Source organism: Ammospiza caudacuta, chromosome 1 (genome assembly GCF_027887145.1).
Source record: "Ammospiza caudacuta isolate bAmmCau1 chromosome 1, bAmmCau1.pri, whole genome shotgun sequence".
NCBI classification, from domain to species: domain Eukaryota; kingdom Metazoa; phylum Chordata; class Aves; order Passeriformes; family Passerellidae; genus Ammospiza; species Ammospiza caudacuta.
The window spans coordinates 36,449,970-36,471,189 of NC_080593.1; the positions used below are offsets into that span (position 1 = coordinate 36,449,970).

At 36.0% G+C, this 21,220-nt stretch overlaps 1 protein-coding gene across 1 annotated transcript in view; it reads left to right on the forward strand.

The window, feature by feature from the left end:
• PLCL2 (phospholipase C like 2) overlaps window positions 1-21,220 on the forward strand; it is a 98,524-nt gene that overhangs the window by 63,314 nt on the left and 13,990 nt on the right. The window contains exon 4 of the mRNA XM_058801424.1: window positions 11,233-11,308. Within this exon, the coding sequence (XP_058657407.1) occupies window positions 11,233-11,308 (76 nt within the window). The remainder of the gene's footprint in view (window positions 1-11,232; window positions 11,309-21,220) is intronic.

The following is a 21,220-nucleotide window of genomic DNA, read 5'->3' on the forward strand; positions in this document are numbered from 1 at the left end:
GTTACAGACTGGACTGATACTAATAGGACTATTAAAAGCCTATCTGAAAAGCACTGATTATCAAGGTTTGGTGAAATATTAGTAATCCTCTCAAACTTCAGCTACTGCTCAAAATTTTAAATATTCTTCACTTTTAAAACTCATCTTGATATTAATATAGATTTATTGAGCAGAATTTTATTGGGCATGTTGGATTGAACTCCATAATTCTGAAGGAAGCAAAGGGTATATCCATTGCCTCTTTCACAGGGCCTAAGAAAGAGTGATTAGCAGATCTGTTTTGATATACATTTAGTTCATAAAATCTGTATTAGTTTCCTGTTGTTGATGTAGGTCCTTTGTTATGGTTACTGTGCAAATATAGTAAGGAGGATTACAGTTATGCTGTGATTATATATTTGTATCTTGAGAAACAAATAGAGCAAGACTTCTATTTAAACTCAGCCTGCTAATGTGTCAGGGCTATTCAGCTGAGAAGCCTTTGTTCCCCGAATTACCCTTTGAGGTTGCAAACTTCTGGGCAACCAAAAAATGCTGGATGCAGTGCTGGTAATTCTCTCCTAAAACGAGTGAATATGTTGCTTCAACTTGTGCAAAGGCCTCAATATTCAGTTTCTGGTTGTGTCAGAGGAGGCTGAGTTCAGTAGCACCAATCTCCTGTAGCAGAACCCAATCTTTGGATATCACATGATTTTAAATCACGTGCTTAACCACCTGCTTACCACTTGCATTGTGCCCTTGAAGAAAATTCAGATTTATCCATATAGTACCTTTCCTGAGGAGTGTGTGACTGGCATAGACCATGATAGCTGTGTTCTGAGCCCAGCTGCTTCAGAACGTTGTCCTTGAGCCCATGACTTTGAAGTCAAGCTCCATGAGTTTTCCATGTTACAATTTACCTCTTAGCATTTTCTGGATTATGAAGAAGAGAATTTAATGCTTTGCACAGAAGGTTGAAAATTCCTTGCTTTTATACTTGAGAGCATAACTACATAAATCAAAACAAAAAGATAAAAGAAGTAGTCAAAAGAACAGACATCACAGACACTAAAGATACCGCCTGGGGAGTTTGAAGTAAATATGTACCATTTATCAAAAAATACTTGGGGAGAATAACATGGAGGAGGTTCTCATGAAAATAAGGCATCTTCCCAATAGCTGAAGTCATGTGCAAATGGGGAAGACAGGATCCATATTTAACCCTGCCATGGTTAAATAAGAAATAAAAGAGAACTGACAGTGAAGAATTAAAAAAATGATCTGCACAGATTTAAAAATAACAGTAACCTCTTTTCTGAAAAAGCAGAAACAGAAGTCAGTCAAAGATTATGTAAGTTCACTAGCTGATCAATGTTTAAAAGAAAGCCCCAGCTAAAGAGGCAAAGCCACAACACTTAATTAGTTTTTACATTCATATACCTGTGGAGATCAAGGTTTCACATGAAGCGCTTCTTTATGAAAGACTAATTGCAGAATTCATCTGTAAGTGAAATGCTGACAGAAGATATTACATAGGAAAGGCAAAAGACTGGGAAAATAATACACCAGAAAGAGGAGATACTAATTTACAAGTTCTGAAAGGCCTCAAGAGTTGATGTATCAAAACTGCTAATTGTGTGTATTCTCTCACTTGAAACTGACTATCAAAGTTGTTAGTGTAATACCAGTGTTTTAAGATATTTCCAGGGAAGATGATAAAATTGCAGATCAGACAGGCTGACATCTGTACTGTGAAAATGGGTAGAAACTGTTTTGAAGAGGAAAATTAGAGGAAACATGGAGAAATGTGTCATGTTGAGGAAGAGTCAATACAGCTTTTATAAAATGAAGGGCTCATTAATCCCTTGGAGTTCTTTGATGTCAAAAAGCATGTAGACACAGCAGATCAGTCTGCTTAGGTTTTCAAAAGCATTTGACAAAGTTTCCTTTCAAATGCTCGTATTAAAATAAAGTTACCATTAAATTTTTAAACTTTTAAAGTTATTAGATCTTTTCTGATAGCTAAAGTGAATGTTGGACTCAACCTGGTGCTCCATCAGGAAAAGAGCTGTTAAAGACAGTTGCTTGTGTTTTTGATTTTTGCATTAAGGGTGTGTTTTTCCAGTAAGTGGATTAGAGATAGTAGGTATAGCTCCTGCAACTTTGATCCAGCTCAAGTAGCTAAGCACTCTGGAAGCTGTATGAATTAATGCTGCCCCCAGATTTGCAAAGATCATCGAGGTGTGAGGTATGTAGCTGCTTAGACTTCCAACAACTTTCTCAATCTTAGCGGTAGATTGTTATAATGTGTGTCAAAACAGTGAGTTTCAGAGTTGGCAACAAAAATGCAGTATTTAAATTGTGATAACACACAGTGTCTCACTGTTTCCATTATAGCCTCTGACTTTCTACAGTATTGCTTACTTTCATTATCAGTCTCTGCAGAATAGAACTGTCTTTATTTAAGTAATAAATGAATATAGTTTGGTGGTGAAGAGATCTAAGAAAAAACATCCATCATTCTTTGCAATTTAATATTGCAAATAGCCCAGGTAATGGTTTTTGCCATGTTTAATAAATTATAGTAATTGTAGATCCTGGTTTTTGAGATTAATTGAAGTAGTTACTGATTGTGTAGCTGTTAGCCTGTCATAAAAACTGAAAACAAAGCATTCATGGAAAATATAGTGAATAGCTTGGACAGTTTCTTCAGAAAGAGTTGTGCTGCTTATTATCAATTTTTATTTTCCTGTTCTATAACAACATGAAGATTGTAATTATGCTTCCTAAAACAGAGCTGCAGATGATAACCTTAGCTTATGCTGGGCTTTTTCAGTCCACAAAGCAAATGTCTAATTTTGGGTACTCAAGGCTCCAGTGCCAAATGTTGTAAAGTATGAGCTGCTTTGCATTGATTGAAAAGCTCTGATAATGACAATTTAATGCTTCTGTGAAGTCAAGATTTCTGCATTTCTTGTTGAGAGCATGGATGGTGAAGCTTTTTGTATCCTCTCACTAATCCCATTATGTCTAATGGCTGACTCACAGAATTCATAAGAGCATAAAATAATACGGCTACTCAGGAAGAGGAGAATGTGTTGCTTTCTGGCCTGCTTTAATGTAGTCCAGTGAAATGTTTATGGAAGAGCATAAAAATAGGTCAGATGCAGAGCAACTTCTCATATATATTACATATTTCTATTAGGAGTTCTCTTTCTCAATAAATTTTAAATTTGCTGTTTGTCTTTTTGAGTCCATCTGTGTGAAAAAGGAATTATGGCTATTAGAGCTGCTATTGACAGTTCTCATTTCAGAAATAACCTATTAACTACCTATGAATTTTTTCACACAGATGATAGATTTTTGCTTCTTATACAGATAGAGGATATTTTAATTTCATACACATGTCCTTACTTATTGTCCACTTTTCACATGGTTTTTCATTCTATTAGCTTTAGTTTTAACATTATGAAAATAATTTTGCTACAAAACCCAGATTATCAGGAAAGTGAAAAGCAGTGACTATTGGATTTAAAAAGGGCTTATTGTCCTTGGGTACATAGTTTAGAAGAGAGCTGCTGATTATTATATTTACTTTGTCTTCAACCTAGTCTTTCTCATAGACTTGACTCATGAGGAATTAAGAGCAAATAGTTCTCTTTAATGGAGGACTTGTGGACTGTTTGTTCCTTTGGTAGATTTTCTTAAACTGGGGGAAATGAATTAATTTTGGGATGCTGCAGAGTTAAGAGCAGATTATGTCCTATTTTTTCTCAGGCCTACAAGAATTAGTTTTGGTAAGTGGATTTCATATCTTATGTCTTTTGATCTGCAAAGCATTATGGCATAGTCTTGTCTTGCTTCTTTCTGAAGAAAGAAACCCCATTTTCCATGTATGTGTTTTCTAGAATATAAAACATTTCAAAAAGAGATGAGAGAGGAAAGGTAAGCTGAAAAGGTTAGACCATGAGGCCATGAGTCTGTTCCTATGTTTTTTCCACTTAAATGGATAAACTGCCACTGTCAGGTACAACATTACATTTTTATCATAATATGCCAATGAATTCAGTAAGCATAAGGGAAATTTCATCTGCTTTTTTGTTTGGGTTTTTTTTTTTTTTTGGAAGAAGGCAGTGGTTTTAAAATCTAAAGAGAAACATAATACCTGATTATATCATAACATAAGTTATTCTTGAGGGGAGATGACCCTTCCCCTCTATTCAGTGCTGCTGAGGGCATACCTGCTGCAGTGCTGTGTCCTGTCCTGGGTTCCCCAGCACGAGGGAGGCATGGATGTGCTGAAGAGTCAAACAAAGGGCCACTAAGCTGATGGAGCATCTCCTACACAGAAAGGCTGGGAGAGCTGGGACTGTTTAGTCTGGGGAAAAGAAAGCTGAGGGGGATCTTATCAATGTATATGAATGCCTGAGAAGAGGGTGCAGAGGCCGGAGAGAGGCCGCTTCCATTGGTGCCCAGTGATAGGAGAAAGAAATGAAAACCAGGAGGCTCTGTCAGAACATCAGGTTACACTTTTTGACTGTAAGGGTGACTGAACAGTGGAATGGGTTGCCCAGAGAGATGGTGGAGTCTCCAGCTTTGGAGATACTCAAAAGCCATCTGGACATGGCCCTGGGCAGCCAGCCGTGGTAAGTGGCCCTGCATGAACAAGGGGGTTAGGATCACATGACCTCCTGAGGTCCCTTCTAACTTTAAATCTCTCTGCTTTTCTGGTAAATTTATTTTCTTGTACAGTTGAAGAAATATTTTCTGACTTAGACAACACATTTGCTAAAAACCTTACTGCTTTGAAGGAAATTTGGTTTGATATGATGAATCCTCTGTGTGTAGAGAAGTATCAGTTAGCAGCTTGATTTTCTTACCTTGGTACTTTGGACTGTATTTGGATAGGAGAAAGATTACCTTTGGTTTGTAGAGCTTTGAACTTTCTGTGCAAAACCACACCTGATTTTTATCTATAAAGAGGTTACTATTGATTGTTATCTTGAGCCAGAAAGTTCAGTTCTTTTGACTGGAGATGTCAACTTCACTATAATTCTTTTTTACATAGGGTCGTTTAGGTTGGAAGGCACCTCTGGAGATCATCTAACCCCACCCCCCTGCTCCAAGCAGGATCAGACAGAGCAGGTTGCCCAGGACTGTGTCAGGTTGGCTGTTGAATATCACCAAGGGTGGAGACTCCACAGTCAATCTGGAAAACCTCTTCCAGTGTTTGACCACCTAAGATTCCCCCTGAGCCTTCTCTGCTCCAGGCTCACCAGTCCCAGCCCTCTCAGCCTCTCCTCATATAAAAGATACTCCAGTTCCTTAAATCTCTGTGAGTTTGTGCTGGGCAGTACTCCATATATTTCTTGTACTGAAAAACCCCAAACTGGGATGAATGCTCCAGCATGAAAGAGATGGTCTAAACTCAGTATGGGTTTACAAAAGGAAAATCAGGCTTAGCCAATGTGTGTAGCCTTCTACAACGTGGTGACAGGCTTGGAAGAGCAGAGGAAAGCTGTGATTGTTTTTTCTTCATAAAAGTTGACTTCTCTTGTTTATGGTGGTCCTGTTAGAAGTTGGATGTTTCAGAATTCTTTCAGTGTGGTGTCCACACTGTAGGAACAGCTAGAACACAATTAATTTGAGTTGTGAGGTTTGCAATGTGATTTTATAGCAATTTCCTTTCTTGTTTGCTATAATACCGTTCCTCTCCAGCAGAAAATAAAAGGCAGCACATACCGCTTAAAACAACTCCTAATGCAGCTGCAGAGCAAGCTGACCATGGCAGTTGTCACTGAAAGGACTAAGAACAGTTCATCTGCTTGTTCTAGTGCAACAACAAAAATGACTTTTGGTGCATTGACATTGAATGCTGGACTGCTTGGGTACAAGTTTTACAGACATTCAATTAGAGCTGACCATGTTTTGTTTGAGGTCCTGGTACCTATAATGGTTCTTGAGGGCAAAGAGTTTATAATGAGTCCATACCAGAGTTCCTTTCCTTGATGTTACTGCTTGGGGCAATGGTAGCAGCTTCTGATCCTCACTGTGTAACACTTCTTTTGAAGTGGTGCAGATGCTATTAGCAGTTTGGAATGCCTTGTGTTTGGTTTCCTATTTTTGTGAAGTGTTGTTTGATAATGGTGCTATTTGTACAATCTTGGGCTTAATAAAATGTCTGGAAAATGGAAATTACATGTTTATTACTGCTGTTAAAAGCTCCAGTTTGGCTTCTGAATACTAAAGATACATACATTTATTAGAAATGGTGTAGTTTGTGATTTCAGAAATATATCTGTTATGTAGAGGTTTGGATGAAAGTAGAATGTGAATGCCATTTTAATGAAGATTTGATTTATACCTACTGTAAGTATGGTTTCAGGTTTGCTTTTGGAATATAGGTCTAGCAGTATTGGCAACACATTTACAGATGTTGAAATTTAAATGTGTGGTGTGCTTTTCTTGCTAAAAATAACATTCATCCTTGGTGTTGCAGTTATGTCAGTGAAGGTGTTTTCTCTCACTGAGTTTCATCAGCCAGACACAGTTTATAATTGGTTGATTTTTCCATTTTAAAATACAGCTGATGTCTTCTTGTGTGCTACCAACCAGTTCCACACTGGAAGATTGGATAAATCCTCGGGGTTTTGAAAGATTTCTTTCCCAAGGCCTATGTTAAATGTGATATTTACGGTTGAGTTCAGTTACATATTTTTCACAAGTTGAGGGCATAAACAGAATGTTTTATCTTCTACCAGAAGACCTGGCTATGTGAGCCTAGTAGAAATAGATCTTGTTCAAATTTGGCTGAAATTAAAGAAATGGTTTCAAATATATGCATGTGTACATACATGTGAGCACTTGCATTGATTTACATGGTATTAGTTCATAGCACTTAACTCTTTCATAAAACAACAGATCAGACAGCAAACTTTGAAACATTAAAAAAAAAAAAAAACTACCCTAAAGAGTAGTCTAGACATTTATATATATAATTTTAAGTAACCATCTTAATGGGAGAGTTCTGTTTTGCTGAGAAGGAGGATAGATTTTTTTCAGTAAATGAGTTTTTCATTTGGTTTGTGAGGACAGCATCACATAAGGGATGAACTGTTAACAATGCAGTTCCATCTGTTTGAAGCAACAATTGTGATTTCTAACCATCATCATTGGCTTTTTAAGGTAGGAACAATGTATATAATAATACAGGTCTCCAATCCTCATTGAGAATTCTGGACTAATCATATAGTGCTTACTTCTGAACAACAACAATAATAACAACTACTTAATTTTTAAAACATCTTTCTTGACATTCATCCATTTGTTAGAATAACTAGGTAAAATGCTTGCATGATTTAACCAATAGAGTTTGAAGAATATAACAAATAGATCAAACTATTAACCTGGCCTCTGCAAAAATGTGATGACTTCAAGGCTATAAAGCATAGAATTCTGCATTTCCTGTTTTCCATTGACCAACAAAAAAAGTAGGATAGTCCAGTGTGAAATGAGCACCTGAGAAGTTCTCTGGTCATGCTGAGGTTGGAGTGTGGTGGTGGGGTGGGAATTGAAAGGCGAGTTGAAGCAATTTCAGCATTGTATCTTATAAGTTCTATATTTAAAATAATTTTTTGATATTTTGAATCTTTGCATCCAGAAAAAAAGCAACATAGGTTAGAAATGTGAATCAGTATTGTAAGAGGCTTGTTAGAAAATACAGCTTACTAAACTTCATGTAGCATGTGTTCTTTTCTTGAATATGCATGGGCAATTTGCAATACATTTTTAATGATCAGGTGGCAACTGGTTGTTCCCTATTGCATTTGTTTCCATTTCTCTTTCCAGATTTGTCACTGGTAATATTCTAGAAGTTAGATGTGGTTAGAAAATGCCTGCTTATTGATTGCCTTGTTCAATATAGACTAGTTCAGTGTAGAGCAGATTCTACCTGGTCTTTCTGCTCAATTTCCATGACTAATTTGCCTTGAGATTTCCATGTCTTACTCTGCTGCAGACATAGTGGTTTTCACACTGAAGCTCCTCCTTACTCATCATTTTCAATTTCATTTTTATATTGATCACACATATACATACCAATATATTTGGATTAATTTTCTGGTTAAATATAGGCATTTATACATAGTTGTTCCATATGCTGTGTCTGCCAGAAGTCTTTCAGTCTCTGTGAATGTCTATATAAGTGTTTTCATGAGGTTAAAACTTTGGCTTGAACACTAGAAAGAATTCATATGTTCAAACACTCCATAGGAGTAATTGAACAAATAGCTGAATCCATACTAAAATATGACTGTGTGGTGAAGAGCAATGTAAGAATAAAATTATAATGAGCTAATAGTATTAGTTTATTAATCAAGCACAACTAGAAGGTGACACCTACTCATGCACACAGCATACTACTCCATTATTTTCTTAGGGAAGGACATTTGAAAATTGGGGTGTTCCATAACAGTGATTGAATGGTAGTGGCAGTCAACCCATGAATTATTGCTGGCTCAGCCAGTTTTGCTCTGCAGTGCTGTTAATCTTAAATACAGCTTTGTATGTATTTTAGAGACCAAAGATAATGAAAGTAACTGTTACTGGTCTTGATAATATAAAAGTGGATATTAGAATAATTTCTGCCACATGAAATGCATTGCCATTTTTCTTCAGAAGTTTCAAAGAGGGTATTCCTTTTGATCATAGGGTATTGGAAATGTGAAATATGAAATTGGCATGTTATTATAAATTCTCCAGTGTTAGTCTGACCATGATGAAAGAGCACTAATACAGTGATTCGTTTTTTTTCCTTTCATCTGCAGAATCAGTAAAACTTTCTTCTTTTGTCAATACAGAAAGTAAACAAAAAAGCAGTAATGTAAGCATTTTTATTCATCTTAGAATTCTCTTATTTCTGAAAATCAGTGCAGCGTGTCAAAGTAAGTTTTCTAATCAGCTGAGACTTGTTCTCCACTGCTTCTAAATTATCTGATATTCATGTAGGCCATACAAAGGAAGCAGAGCAGATAGATATGCTCTGTGTCTGGAATAGGACCTAACTGAGATAACTTAGAAATTATGTTATTAAACACATGGGGTCAGGAAAACAGAGTAGGACAGTTGTAATATTTCTTACAATTACTTCAAAACAAATACCTTGAACAGGCAGCATAGTTGTTCTCTTTTTTTATGAACTCCAGTCAAAAGAGTGCTCAGGTGAAAGGACTCATATTGATAGGGAATCCCTCTCTAGTCCTTAGTATTGTGTATTAGCACCCCAGAAAAGCCCAAGAGTCATATGTGCTCAGCGTTTCATTTTTCAAGGTGATTGTCAATTCAGAAAAACCTGCTTTACGGTTTTCTTTCAGCCAGTTAGCAAAATAATATCAGCTAGTGGAAGTATACAGCTGACATCAGCTGTGTTTTGGTCCTCCCCATTTAAGTTCATTGCAGAAACAAATGTGTTATGTGACATACATATTGAAACAGGTAAATCCTTGCCTGTCAAGCAAATTTACTGTGATCTTATTTCAATTTGTGAGTTCTGTTTTAGAGACTGAATAGTAATGAAACAAAGTGAAATGGGGCTTTCTCCTTGACTGATTAGGAATAGTCAGTTTGCAGTGCTCCCTATGTGGGTGAACTATAGTATTCTCTTACTTAAATTGTCTTCAATTTGTTACACTTAAATAGTAATCAGCATAATTCTATTTATAGGTAGTTTTTGCTTGAGTGAAAATTGATATTTATATTCAAAGAACAATCCAGTTTAAACTGTGGTAAGCTAAAGTTTTTCATTTGCAGCTTAGCAACCTGATCACGTTATTTTTACTTCATATATTCTAATTTACATCTATTTAAAGCAACCCCGACAACAGACATAATATAGATCAGGCTAAGTAGATACTTTAAAAAGAGATTAATTGGGATGTGAGGATTAAATTAAATTATCCAGTATGATGACCTCCATGTACTCTAAAGTTGCTTTTTCACATGCTGTTGGTGTGTAGCAAGTACAAATTCATGGTTTGCATCATTTTCTTTATTGGCTCAAACCGAAATAATAGAAATAGAACTAGAATTATTTTTAAATGCTTTGTCATTTGTTTAAATCAGATTTTTTTGCAGCTGACAGTTACAGAAGCCTGTAGAGTAGTTTGTCTGTGCAGGTGTTTTTCCTCCTCACTTGCTTGCACACTTGTCACAATCAAAAATCTGAGACTTGCTTGCCTGCTTCTCAAAATTGATTTATGCCTTACTTGGAGCAATGTTCAGAAAAGCAGCCTCAATGTCATTCAGCTGGAGAAGGCTCCTTCTAATATGTGTGAGGGAGTCATGCCTCTTACAGTAATTTTTCTCTGAGGAGCAGTGTTAGAGAGGTTTGGGCTTTTTTCCCCTGTAACATTCCTTTTTCTCTGTAACATGTTCCTCCTCATAAAAGCAAATGGTAGTCTCCTAAGGAAAAGCAAGTTCCACATGAACACCCACATAAGTAACATGTCAAAAATGTAGTCATTGTTTTAGTGGAGAGAAAATTGTCTGCTTGAGTGGAAAGCAGAGACGTCAGTGGGGAAGGTGAGAAGCAAAGTTGTTACTTCTCAGTACATACCCTGGGCTGAAAATTCTGCATGGTTCCATCTTAGAGCATTCAGCTGGGATTCCCTGAAAGGCTTTTTGTTTAGAAATATCAGCTAAAAGAATAATTCATTTTTCCTATCCTCCACTACCAGCCTCAAGTGATTTGTTTTCTTCCATAAAGCATTGTCTCATACATGAGTGCAGGTCTAGCCACAAAAGGGAAAATGTAGAGGAAAAAATCTGGAAAAGCAGTGGAATGATGCCTAGGAAAAAGGATGCACTGGGTAATGAGTGATCATCATCCTGAGTGTTGGAGGGAATGAGGAAGAGGAAAATTGCATCCAGGTTATCTCAACCAAGCCACCAAAAGCAAATTGCCTGGTTATATCACTCCCAGTTGCTTTGATAGGCAGTGAACTATGGAGTAGATGTTTTGCTTCAGTATTCGCAGATCCCAGCCCAAAATCATTGTATTTTTTATGCCTTTATGCTATGTCTAGGGCACTTTGCTACCTCATTATGACCAGAAAAAGGAGTACATTCATTATGTTAACAATAAGTATTAGTTAATCAATTTGAGTTCAATTTTAGGCATCATTTACAGATAAAAAAAATTAAGTAAAATTTTAATTTTACTGATATTCTGTATATTTCAATTTATTTTCTCTGTAGATGATTCACACCATCAGGACTCTGGTTGAAAATACAGATAGCTTATATGAGAAGATCGTGCAGTGTCAGAAGGCAGGTAAGTACAAGCTGCTTTTAAAAATATTATACAGAACTTGCTGCAATTTTTGTATTTTCCAAAACTTAAAATCAATATTCAACTATAGCAAAAAACCTCCCCCCAACAAGCAAAACCCAACAACCAAACAACAAAAAACCAAATATACAAAAAAAGATTACTGTGATTTAGGCACATCCAGTTAGAGTGAAAAGACATTTCAAATTATAGAAAGCAAAGATTCATAGAATTACATCTTGAATTTAGAAATTACAAGTATTTTATACATGGACAGTAGTTTGTCATTATAGTCATTTCCACAAATGAAAACACAAGGTTACAGGAAGCAAAGAGAATGATTTTTCTTCGCACTGAAATTTTTTAACCATTTGTTCCTCTTTCTCTATGTGAGAACTTTTCTTCTTTTGATGTGGTAGCTCAGTGTCTTCAAGAGCCTTGGTGAAACTTGAATTGTCAGGAGAACATTGCCTTCTGATAGTTGTGTAACAGTAATTCAGATGTTTGGTTCCTGTATTTCTTTAGATCTGTTGGGTGGATGCCCTCTGGTTCTGTGTTGCTCCCACAAGTTCTCTGAAAAGTTTCCTGCGTCTGATATATATTTGAAATAGATGGTATAAGTAGTTCTTGACCCCTTCACAAACTGACCCCTTTTTAATGTGTTATTTTGTAACAGTTTTGTCATCTGGGCACAGCTGAGTTTTGAAGGTTTCCTAATTGTTTTGATAGCATGCCTGACCTTGTTGTTTCAACATGCTTGTTTTCTTTTGAACTTTCAACTGTTTTATAAATAATGTTACAAATTTGCTCAAAGTGATGCATCACATTTTGCATCAGAAACAGGAATGCTGCCAAAGACTCTGCCAAAGCATTTACAGACATGTTTTGCATGACTCAATTGGAACAAAAGCTTTTTATATACAAATACATTTTTATCTGCCTGATATTTAGCATCCTGTAGCTCCCATTATCTTCCATAATTTTGTTCCATTCTTTTATTTGCTTCTCTGCTCTCCTACAAATTCCAGTCCCTTTGTTTTGTTCCTTTTTTCCAAAAAGAAAGAAATAATGCTCTTACACCCTCAGCCTTCCTTTACAAACTCCCTCCTGTTAACAGTGGCTTTCAGATCAGCAGCAAGAAAGGCTTACCCACTTGGAATTTTTAGATCTCCCCTTGATTCACAACATATACTCCTCAGACACTGTGAACTTCAGTCAAACCAAAGGACTGTCAAAATACCTGAAAGTTTTAAGTTGCCCTATTTACTTGAAATTGTCAAACATAAATACCATGAGTGACAAAATATTACGTCACATATCTTATTGATAGATGCAAAGATTTATCAAAATACTGTGGTGGTTTTGGCTGGGATAGTTATTTTTCTTCCTAGTAGCAGGTATGGGACTGTGTTACAGAGGGCTTTAAAATGGGGCTGATGATGCAGAGATGTTTTTTGTTGCTGCTGAGCAGTGCTTACACAGGATGATGTTTTGCTTTGCTTACGTGCACAGCCTTTGCTTTACCCATTAAAGTGTCTTTATCTCAACCCACAAGTTTTCTCACTTTTACTCTTCTGATTCTCTCCCCCATCCACCCAGCAGGAGTGAGCAAATGTGCAGCACTTGGTTGCTGTCTGGGGTGAAACCACAGCAGTACCAAAAACAGAATGTATTGTGCTTTTGTAAGGATGTTTTTGTCTGGTAGACACGTGTGCTTGCTTCTTAAATCATCTCCCAATTATGTGGTGATAATGTGCTTAAATTTTTTAGTGTCACCAGTGTCTTAAGCAGTTTAGATCCTTGGTTAGAGGTAAGGCAAAAGCCAGTTGCCCAATTTTTTTTTATTTTTTAGAATTGTTGCTCTTCAGAAAAGATTGCTTTCTACTAGCTTATATGGATTCCTGTAAACTTCCATATATCTGACTTTCTTGAGTCTTACTGCCTTATTTTACATGAGGGACAGTTGGGTCCAGGAATCCTTTGCTTAAGATGCTAAAGACTTAAAGCCTGTGCTAAATAGTGGAGATTTTGATCTCCTTCAAATGAGAACTCTCCAGTGTGATGACATAAGCCTAAGTATGGATTATGTAATAGATCCTGCTATTTAGGGCAGCTTTAGCCCTGCAGGGTCAAGGCATTTTTTTAAGATGAATTAACTTTTAGTATCAATGGGTTTGGAAGATTATCTTATTGATCTCATGATCTCAGCAGATGCTATTTGAATTACGAGTAAAAGATTATACATTTTCTCATGTAGTTTCTGGATAAGGAGAAAATAAAATCATGCCTTTGTCTGGCCTTTTTTCCTTCTAGGGCTCAAATAGTGGAAAAGCTGCTAAAATAAGAAGTAGACAAGCTGCCAATAAGCAGTAAATTTTTGTTGTCATAACCAGGCTTATAAGAGAATTTTGTTAAAAAGGCAAAGTAGATTCACTCTGTTGAACTGTTTTCTATCTTAAGTTTAATAATAGGACTTTTGGCCGCCTATAGAATTCAGACCTAGTTTGGAAATAAATGCAGTATTATTTCCTTGGTTGATAGCCTTTTGGATAAGTAAAGATACAATTATTGAGATGGCTATTTTCAGAATTCAGGTTTTTTTCTATTAATATTCTCTGAGCACATTCAACTATAAACATCTCTCCTCACTTTGGTTCTTTAAAATTAAATAATATTAAAAACCTCTCTGTTTTATCCATATCAGCATATTAATTTAGCTCAATACATTGTTATTAGTTAAGTAGTTATTGAAAGTATTTTAGGTACATGAATAATGAAAAGATATGGGAACATGATATTGCTTTGCTTCCCAGTGTACTTTTATTCTTTTCAGAGTTACAAAAAATCCACATAACTTCAAGATGACTGCAGTGCCATTTATTTTGTCGCTATTAAGCCAGTTAAAGATGCTACAAGAAAATAGAAGCTATGTGCTAAAGGGAATTTGAAGATAATCTGATCCATTCACTGAATCTCTTACAGTGCTAAAATGCTCCTGTATTTCTGCTAAAGTAAAGAATTTGAATGTCCAGGTCACCCTACCCCATTTATACCCTCCTTTGTACTCAAATCACATAATTACTGAACTCCTCTTTTGAATCTTCCATTGCATTTTTTGGTTTATAATTCGAATACTGTCTGAGCTCATCCCTGGTTAAAAGAGAGAGCCATGACTTAGGAATTCATTTTGGTGTTCAGCATTGGAAGCTCAGAAGAATATTCCAAATATTCATTAAATTACGGGGAGCAATAATTTCTAAACACAGCTTGCTGGTGACAAAGAACTACCTAACTTAATTAAAGGTAGATATGACTGGAATGTTTTTGAGTAACCTGGTGTGATGGAAGGTGTTCCTTCACTTGGCAGAGGGTTTGGATGTAGATGATCTTTAAGGTCCCTTCGAACCTCAAACCATTCTATGATTCTATAATCTTGGGAAATATAAAATCAGTAAGGGTAAATTTATGTGTGTAAGGGAAAATATTGCCTTGACAATACCTGCAAGGAACGGTCTCTGAGGTTTCTGTTCTAATTCAGAAACTGAAGTTTTTGTATGGAGTTTTAGCAGTGTCAGTTTAGTGTTAATATGATGCATAAATGTGTATTTCAGCACTCTTTGCTCAAACTGAGGATGAATTCATTTTTAAGAATTCAGATTCATAAAAAATATACATATCTCTTTCCATATGTTTTTTTTATAGGCACAGCCTTCCCTAGGCATCCGTGCAGCCAGAATTCTTTTTCAGATTCTTGTTTTCTCGGCTCTCAGCTACACTATTCTGTCTCTCCATTTGACCATCCTAGTTTTGCCTTATACACGTCATTTTCCTGGCTGTCGTTTTGATGATGTCTGTCCCTGGATGGATTTTTAGGTGATTTTTCCTCATTGTGCGTCAGGACTGAGCTGCTTTCACTTCTCTTGTGTTTGCTCATTTGGTAGCAAGAGTTTCCAGTGCCTGCTGGATTTTCAGTCCTCGTCATGTTGTCCCACAGGCTCTCTGTAAACATCTACCAGGCTACTTCCTTTGAATTTGTTTTTAAAATTATCCTACAAATATAGCTAGATTGACACATGTCCTCCTACCACCTTAACCAAAATAGTTTTCATTGTACTCCCCACTCTTCCTGTATCCATCTGTTCTCTTTCTTCCTCACACTTGGATTCTGAGTTGTTGGAGCAGAGTCTGTCTTATTTATCCCATCCGTACAGTGACTGACTTTGTTTAATAGTGCAAGTAATGAATGACAGAGAAGGAGTATATTTTCTAACATGTACTTCAAAGCAAAATATGGTTTCGGGAAAGGTAGTATCCAGCCATTCTGGATGCCATTAAAGATAAACACAGTACCCAGTATCTATTGGAAAATGGTTAATCTGAGCTGCATGCAGAAGAATACTAGGATGATAGCCACATAAACACTTCAAATGCTTCTGGTAGTTGAAAACTAAAGGAATAAAATCAATTTTGTTCAAATAGTTGGAACTCTTACTTACCCACTGTTACTACTTAAGCTTTCCAGCAAAATGACACTTCCACTGAGCTTTTTTCCCTTACTGTTTGTTCAGGTTATTTATATTCTAATAATTTTTGACTCAGGTTCACCAAAATAAAACATGTAAGGAAATGTAATATTCTGGCAGATTAGATAATCCACTAACAGAGCAAAAGAAATTTATATACTTAAATATTGAGGAGCACTTTTGACTTGGTATATGGGTGGGCAATTGAGTTTTTATTTACAGTGTGAGAGGCAATGACTAGGTTCCCAATATTTCTGCAGTTATCCCTGACTTGAAAGAGAATTTATGTTTTTTATGGTTTGGGTACTGTGGAGTTCAGCAGAACATGTTATTCCATGCCTTCTGAAATACTGCCTCTCATCACCAGGTCTTGGCTCTTGGTTAGAAGCCATTGCATTTAAACTACTGTTTTGTAACTAGGGAGTGAAGGAATGCTGCTCTATTATCATTGGACTTTGCACCTGAAAATATTTCATTTTTTTGATTGCCATCAGTAGGACATGCTGATCTTCAAGTTACATCTTAGAATTGGATCCATTGCTGTATTTTTCATGAGATTCACTGTCAAAAGAAAGCCATCTATAATAGTTCTCACCACCACGTAAGCTCCAACGTCACCTGCTATGGCTAAAACAGTACTTGGAGACCCCTCTCAGCCAGTCTGCATGCTTTTGAAATACCTGCTCTTCCTTGTTTTCTCTATGTTCCCATTTTAATAAGCCAGTTATCAAATTGTTTTAACTCCTTTCTCTACACTTGTCACAACATAATTTTCACTGTTTATTAGCACAATAGACTTTTGCTGATAGTTAAGGGGAAAAAAAAAGGGTCTATTCAAGTTATTCCCTTTATTTATGTTTCTAATTTTTCTGTATTCTGTCTATCATTTTTACCTGTTTTTTTTTTTCTTGTTTGCTCTTCGTCCTGTCTACTCCTTTTTTTTCTGCCTTTTTTTCTTCCTGTTTGTCCTTCCTCCTCAAATAACTCCACTAAGCCACTGTCTCCAGGTACAGCTCACAGCAGCCCAGATTGTACTGTCATTGCCTGTACTCCCTGTAAACCTGTTCTTCTTCTGTGCCTTGAATATTCTGGAAACCACATTCTAGTGGGGAGGAGGGGAAGTGAAGAATTGCACTTAGATCAACTTAAATAGTATTACTGAATAGGTGATGAGTCATTTTTCTTTATGCTCACATGTTTGTCACCATAGTTATTCACACCAGTCATACACCACATTTTTCCTGTATTACTTCTCATACATATTACTTCTCATCCTGTAATACCTTGGATGGTATTGGGTTTTTTTTGTGAATCTGATATATTGTGCAAATGGGTGGATGATTCGTAGGAGACATCTCATATACTTCTTAATGACCTTGCTCATTGGTACTAGGGCAAATACTTGACCAGCACAGACTTTTGCATTACTCTCTTGAGTTTGCCCCTTCACATGAAGACGTTTTTTCCTCTCCTGTTAAAGTAATGCCAGAAAAGAAAGAAGTTAGATTTCCGTGGAAGTGTAAGAGATTGATGACTATTGCCAGTGAAACAATGTAGGCTCAGCTAGATCTGAACTCTGGGAAAAATTACAGTGTGCCATAAATCAGTATCTTTATTAAGTCTGCATTCTAACATTCAATAAAATCAGAAACTTTTCAATATAATCTCATTGGTCTCTCTTGAGTATCAAGACTGATAAACAAGAGATGGAAGCAGCAATCTGTGGAAAAAAAAATTCCTCTCCTTTGTACCTCTCTTGTGTTTATGCCCTTTATTGACAGTCTTAATTCATTCTCATATGTGTAGTGGCTGAACTTGACCCCCATTCAGAAATCTTGTCTGTCTTCACAGAGGAGTATATTTGTGGAGTAAAGTTTTCTGTCCATTGGGGGTGGAATAGCATGAGTCAATTTTCCAGAACAACTGTTTTATTATGTCAAGGTCTGTTTCTCTGTGAATTTTGTAGAAGCGTTGTTTTGGAGGAACAGAAAAAGTGTTGTTGTGGGTTTTATGAGTATTGTCAGTTGATATTCTTTTGGCTGACTATAGTATCTAGAAGGGTAATTTTACATAGGATTGTTCCTGAAAGTGTTTGGATGGATGGAGCTGGTTACTTAACCCTTGGAAGTAGCAAAGTCGTGGCATAGATGTTGCACATTTCCTCTTTTCAGCTTCATAATAGTGTAAGCTTAGTGCTGCAACTACTATAAATCTCTTCTGATGGTGTTTCTTAAGGAATTTAGTGAGCATTTGAAGTCCTCAGTGGCTCCCCAGCATTAAAGAAAGTCTTTTACATGGAGAACTGGATTACTGTGATTGCACATGGGACTGTGTGAGTCTGGACTGGAAGACTGAATACTAATTTAAAGGAAAGGATGGTGCTCAGCAGGCTGTGATGCCATTGTTGTTTGGGATGTTGGAATAAGAAAGTTCTCTTAAGTATGCAATTTGTCTTTGCTGTTTTTCAAGAATGATAGGGCACTGGGCATGAAAACAGTTTTTAGCCACCTAAGTAGAGGCAGCACCTACGTGTCTGTCTGTGTCTGAGGAACATTTTCACTTACTACAGAGATAGTGCCAAAAAGGTCAAAGTAATTTAAAAATGCTGAACAACTAATTAAGATATTGTATTCTTTTGTCAAATAATTATCTGAATATATTGAATGCAAATAATTAATTCCTTGAGCATCTTAAATCTCAGCAAAATATTCTTTGAACCTGCCAAGAAATTCTGATTCTCTAGTTATGGCGTAACATTTTTTCAGTGTCTTCAGTGGAAACAAAGTGTTTGGAAGTACTTCAGCATCTAATCTTTGTTCCTGCTAAGACTCCATTTTTGCAGTTAGTAATGACTTTTTAAAAATACAGAGATACACTAAGCATTAGTTTATGAAGGTTCATTTTAAATCTTTGTGTGAAGAGTGTTTTGTAAGCAAAATATATGAGAATTTACAAGTATGGTGACTTCTACTGCTTCTCCAGCATGATGCATTTGATTTATTGTTGATATGGTCTGGTAGCCAGACTCTTTTCCCAATCTCTTTTTCTGATAAAATTAATTTTGAGAGGAAATTGTTTGTGAGGCTGAAATAGCTGACTGTTTAAGGAATGTAATCTAAAATAAAAATATTAAGAAACATATTTAATGCTGTAAAAAATTGAAGCTGTCGCTTTCAAAGATGTGGCCAAGAGTAGCAGCTGTATAAGCAAATTAAATATTTATTTGTGGAAATGAATACTTACAGCCTAAATAATTTCCTAGAATTTTTCATTTCCTTTATTACCATTTGACCTACACAGTGGAGGAAGAAATATTTGAATATATAAACTGATTTCTTGGATTTTTATTCTTGTAAAGAAGAAATTTGTGTATGCAAATTATTCACAGCATCTTTGTAATTGTTTGAGTTGAATCTGCATAGTGGTAGACCTGCAAGGTGTGATAACCTAAAACCTGTGAGGTAATCCAAAGCTGTGAGGTATTTTCTTTACATTTAAAAGATATTAATGTTTATTTAATTTTATTTTGTATGTGTAACTCTTTTGAAAAGTATTTAATTTGATTTTCAATCAAAGAGCTCTACCAGAAATTAAATAAACTATATTTGGCTTGACTGAATTTAAGTGCTTCATACCTGGAGTATTACCAGTGTTTACTTCATATAGACATAGTCAAATTTTGTTTGTTACTCATTTCACGTTAGGCATACTCAATATATGCATTTATTGCCAGAATCTCATCACTGTGCTGTTTCACTGATAAAGTTTTTTGTTAAGAGAAAAAACATAGCAGGAGGAGCCCACCTGCTGTGTAGTCATGTCTCAGCTAGGTTGTAAATCATCTCTTGGCAAGAAAGCTTTCATCAAAGAAAACAAATGAGCATGCCAGGGGAAGATTTGGCTTTAGAAATACAGCTGAGCAAGTGTTGTGCTGGCTGTTTTGCTAAAAATTCCTTGAAAAATTAGTATCTTTGTTCTCAGTTAAAGAAAAGGTGTGAATTTTTTTTGCTATAAACTGAGATTGTGTGCCAGGGCTTTGTGATAGGCGCTCTCACAAAAGCAAACAAATCTCAGAGTTCCAAATGTTCCTGTACTTGTACCACACAGGTATGTTCTCCAGTTTTCCATTTTTCAGTTTCTTTTCACTTCTTCATTTTAATACATGTGTAATTATCGTCAGACAGTTCAAACAAATATACATATATTGTATGTAAAACCATAATTACATGCAGCTCAGTGACCTAAGGCCTCTTTCCTTTTTAATGTATGCTTTTTAACTAGTTTAAAAATAGCAGAATCACTTATGCTGCTTTATATAGCACATTTTAATTAATATCTTAAATATGATGCTTTGGAACTATAGTGAGAGCCCACTAGTGGGAGGAATTGCTAACCAGCTTCCAACAGGTGTCGTTTCTAGTTAGTAATTAAAGACAATAAATTTTATATGAAGTAGCTTCATTTTAAAGAAAAGAAGAAACTATTTTTTCAAGCTAAATACAGTTGAAGATGAGTGGCTTTTATTAGTATCAAAAATGTTGCTTTTGAGGTATATCACCAAATAATATTTTTTTATGAAAATAAAGTGTTGGGATTACAACAATATGCAGGGCATCTTTGTTCTAGCATTTCAAGCATCAGTAGAACAATAACCATATTTTAAGCTCATATGAATGTTGTAAGTTCTGAATGGTTTTGTATCTACTGAACATATTTGTGAAAAATAAACACTAAGAATCCAGACATAAAGCAAAGCTGAAGTCCAATCTGGGAGCTATTCTGACAGGGGATGACTCAAAATTATCATCCTGTCAAGACAATTATATTGCCTTGTATGCTTTATTTAGGAAAACTTCTTGTTATTGAAGTATGTCATAGCAGTAAGACACATTGCTCTCTCTACTGTCATTTAGTCCTTGTTGAGATTATAAACATGAATGTTCCATCAGAATATGGCAAGCATGAGTTAATGCAAGTTTGACATCCTATGCATGTAACACTGTAGGTCATCCTGCAGCTGGCTGAGGAAACACAGGACTGTAGGTGCTTCACTCTGCTTCCCAGGGCACCTCTTGAAAATGGATTGTGTTGAACTGTATTTTACAATGAATAGGAGTTTTTGATCTGTGTAATTTTCTCATTTTAAAACTGATCACAGAAACACATCTACAATGGTAATAAATTTTACTTAAGTTCTGATTTTGCTAGTGGACATCCATCCTAATATTGTCCTTTAGCTGCAGTGATCCTTTGAGGTCCAAGGTCTTACCTGACTGGTGTAGAGCATCTAGAGAGCAATTGCTCCTCTTTTGGTTTTCCTTTTGCTAGACTAGCCAAGCAAATTTTTGTTAATCTCCTCAGTGATACATAGTTCCTACTGCATCAAGTGCCC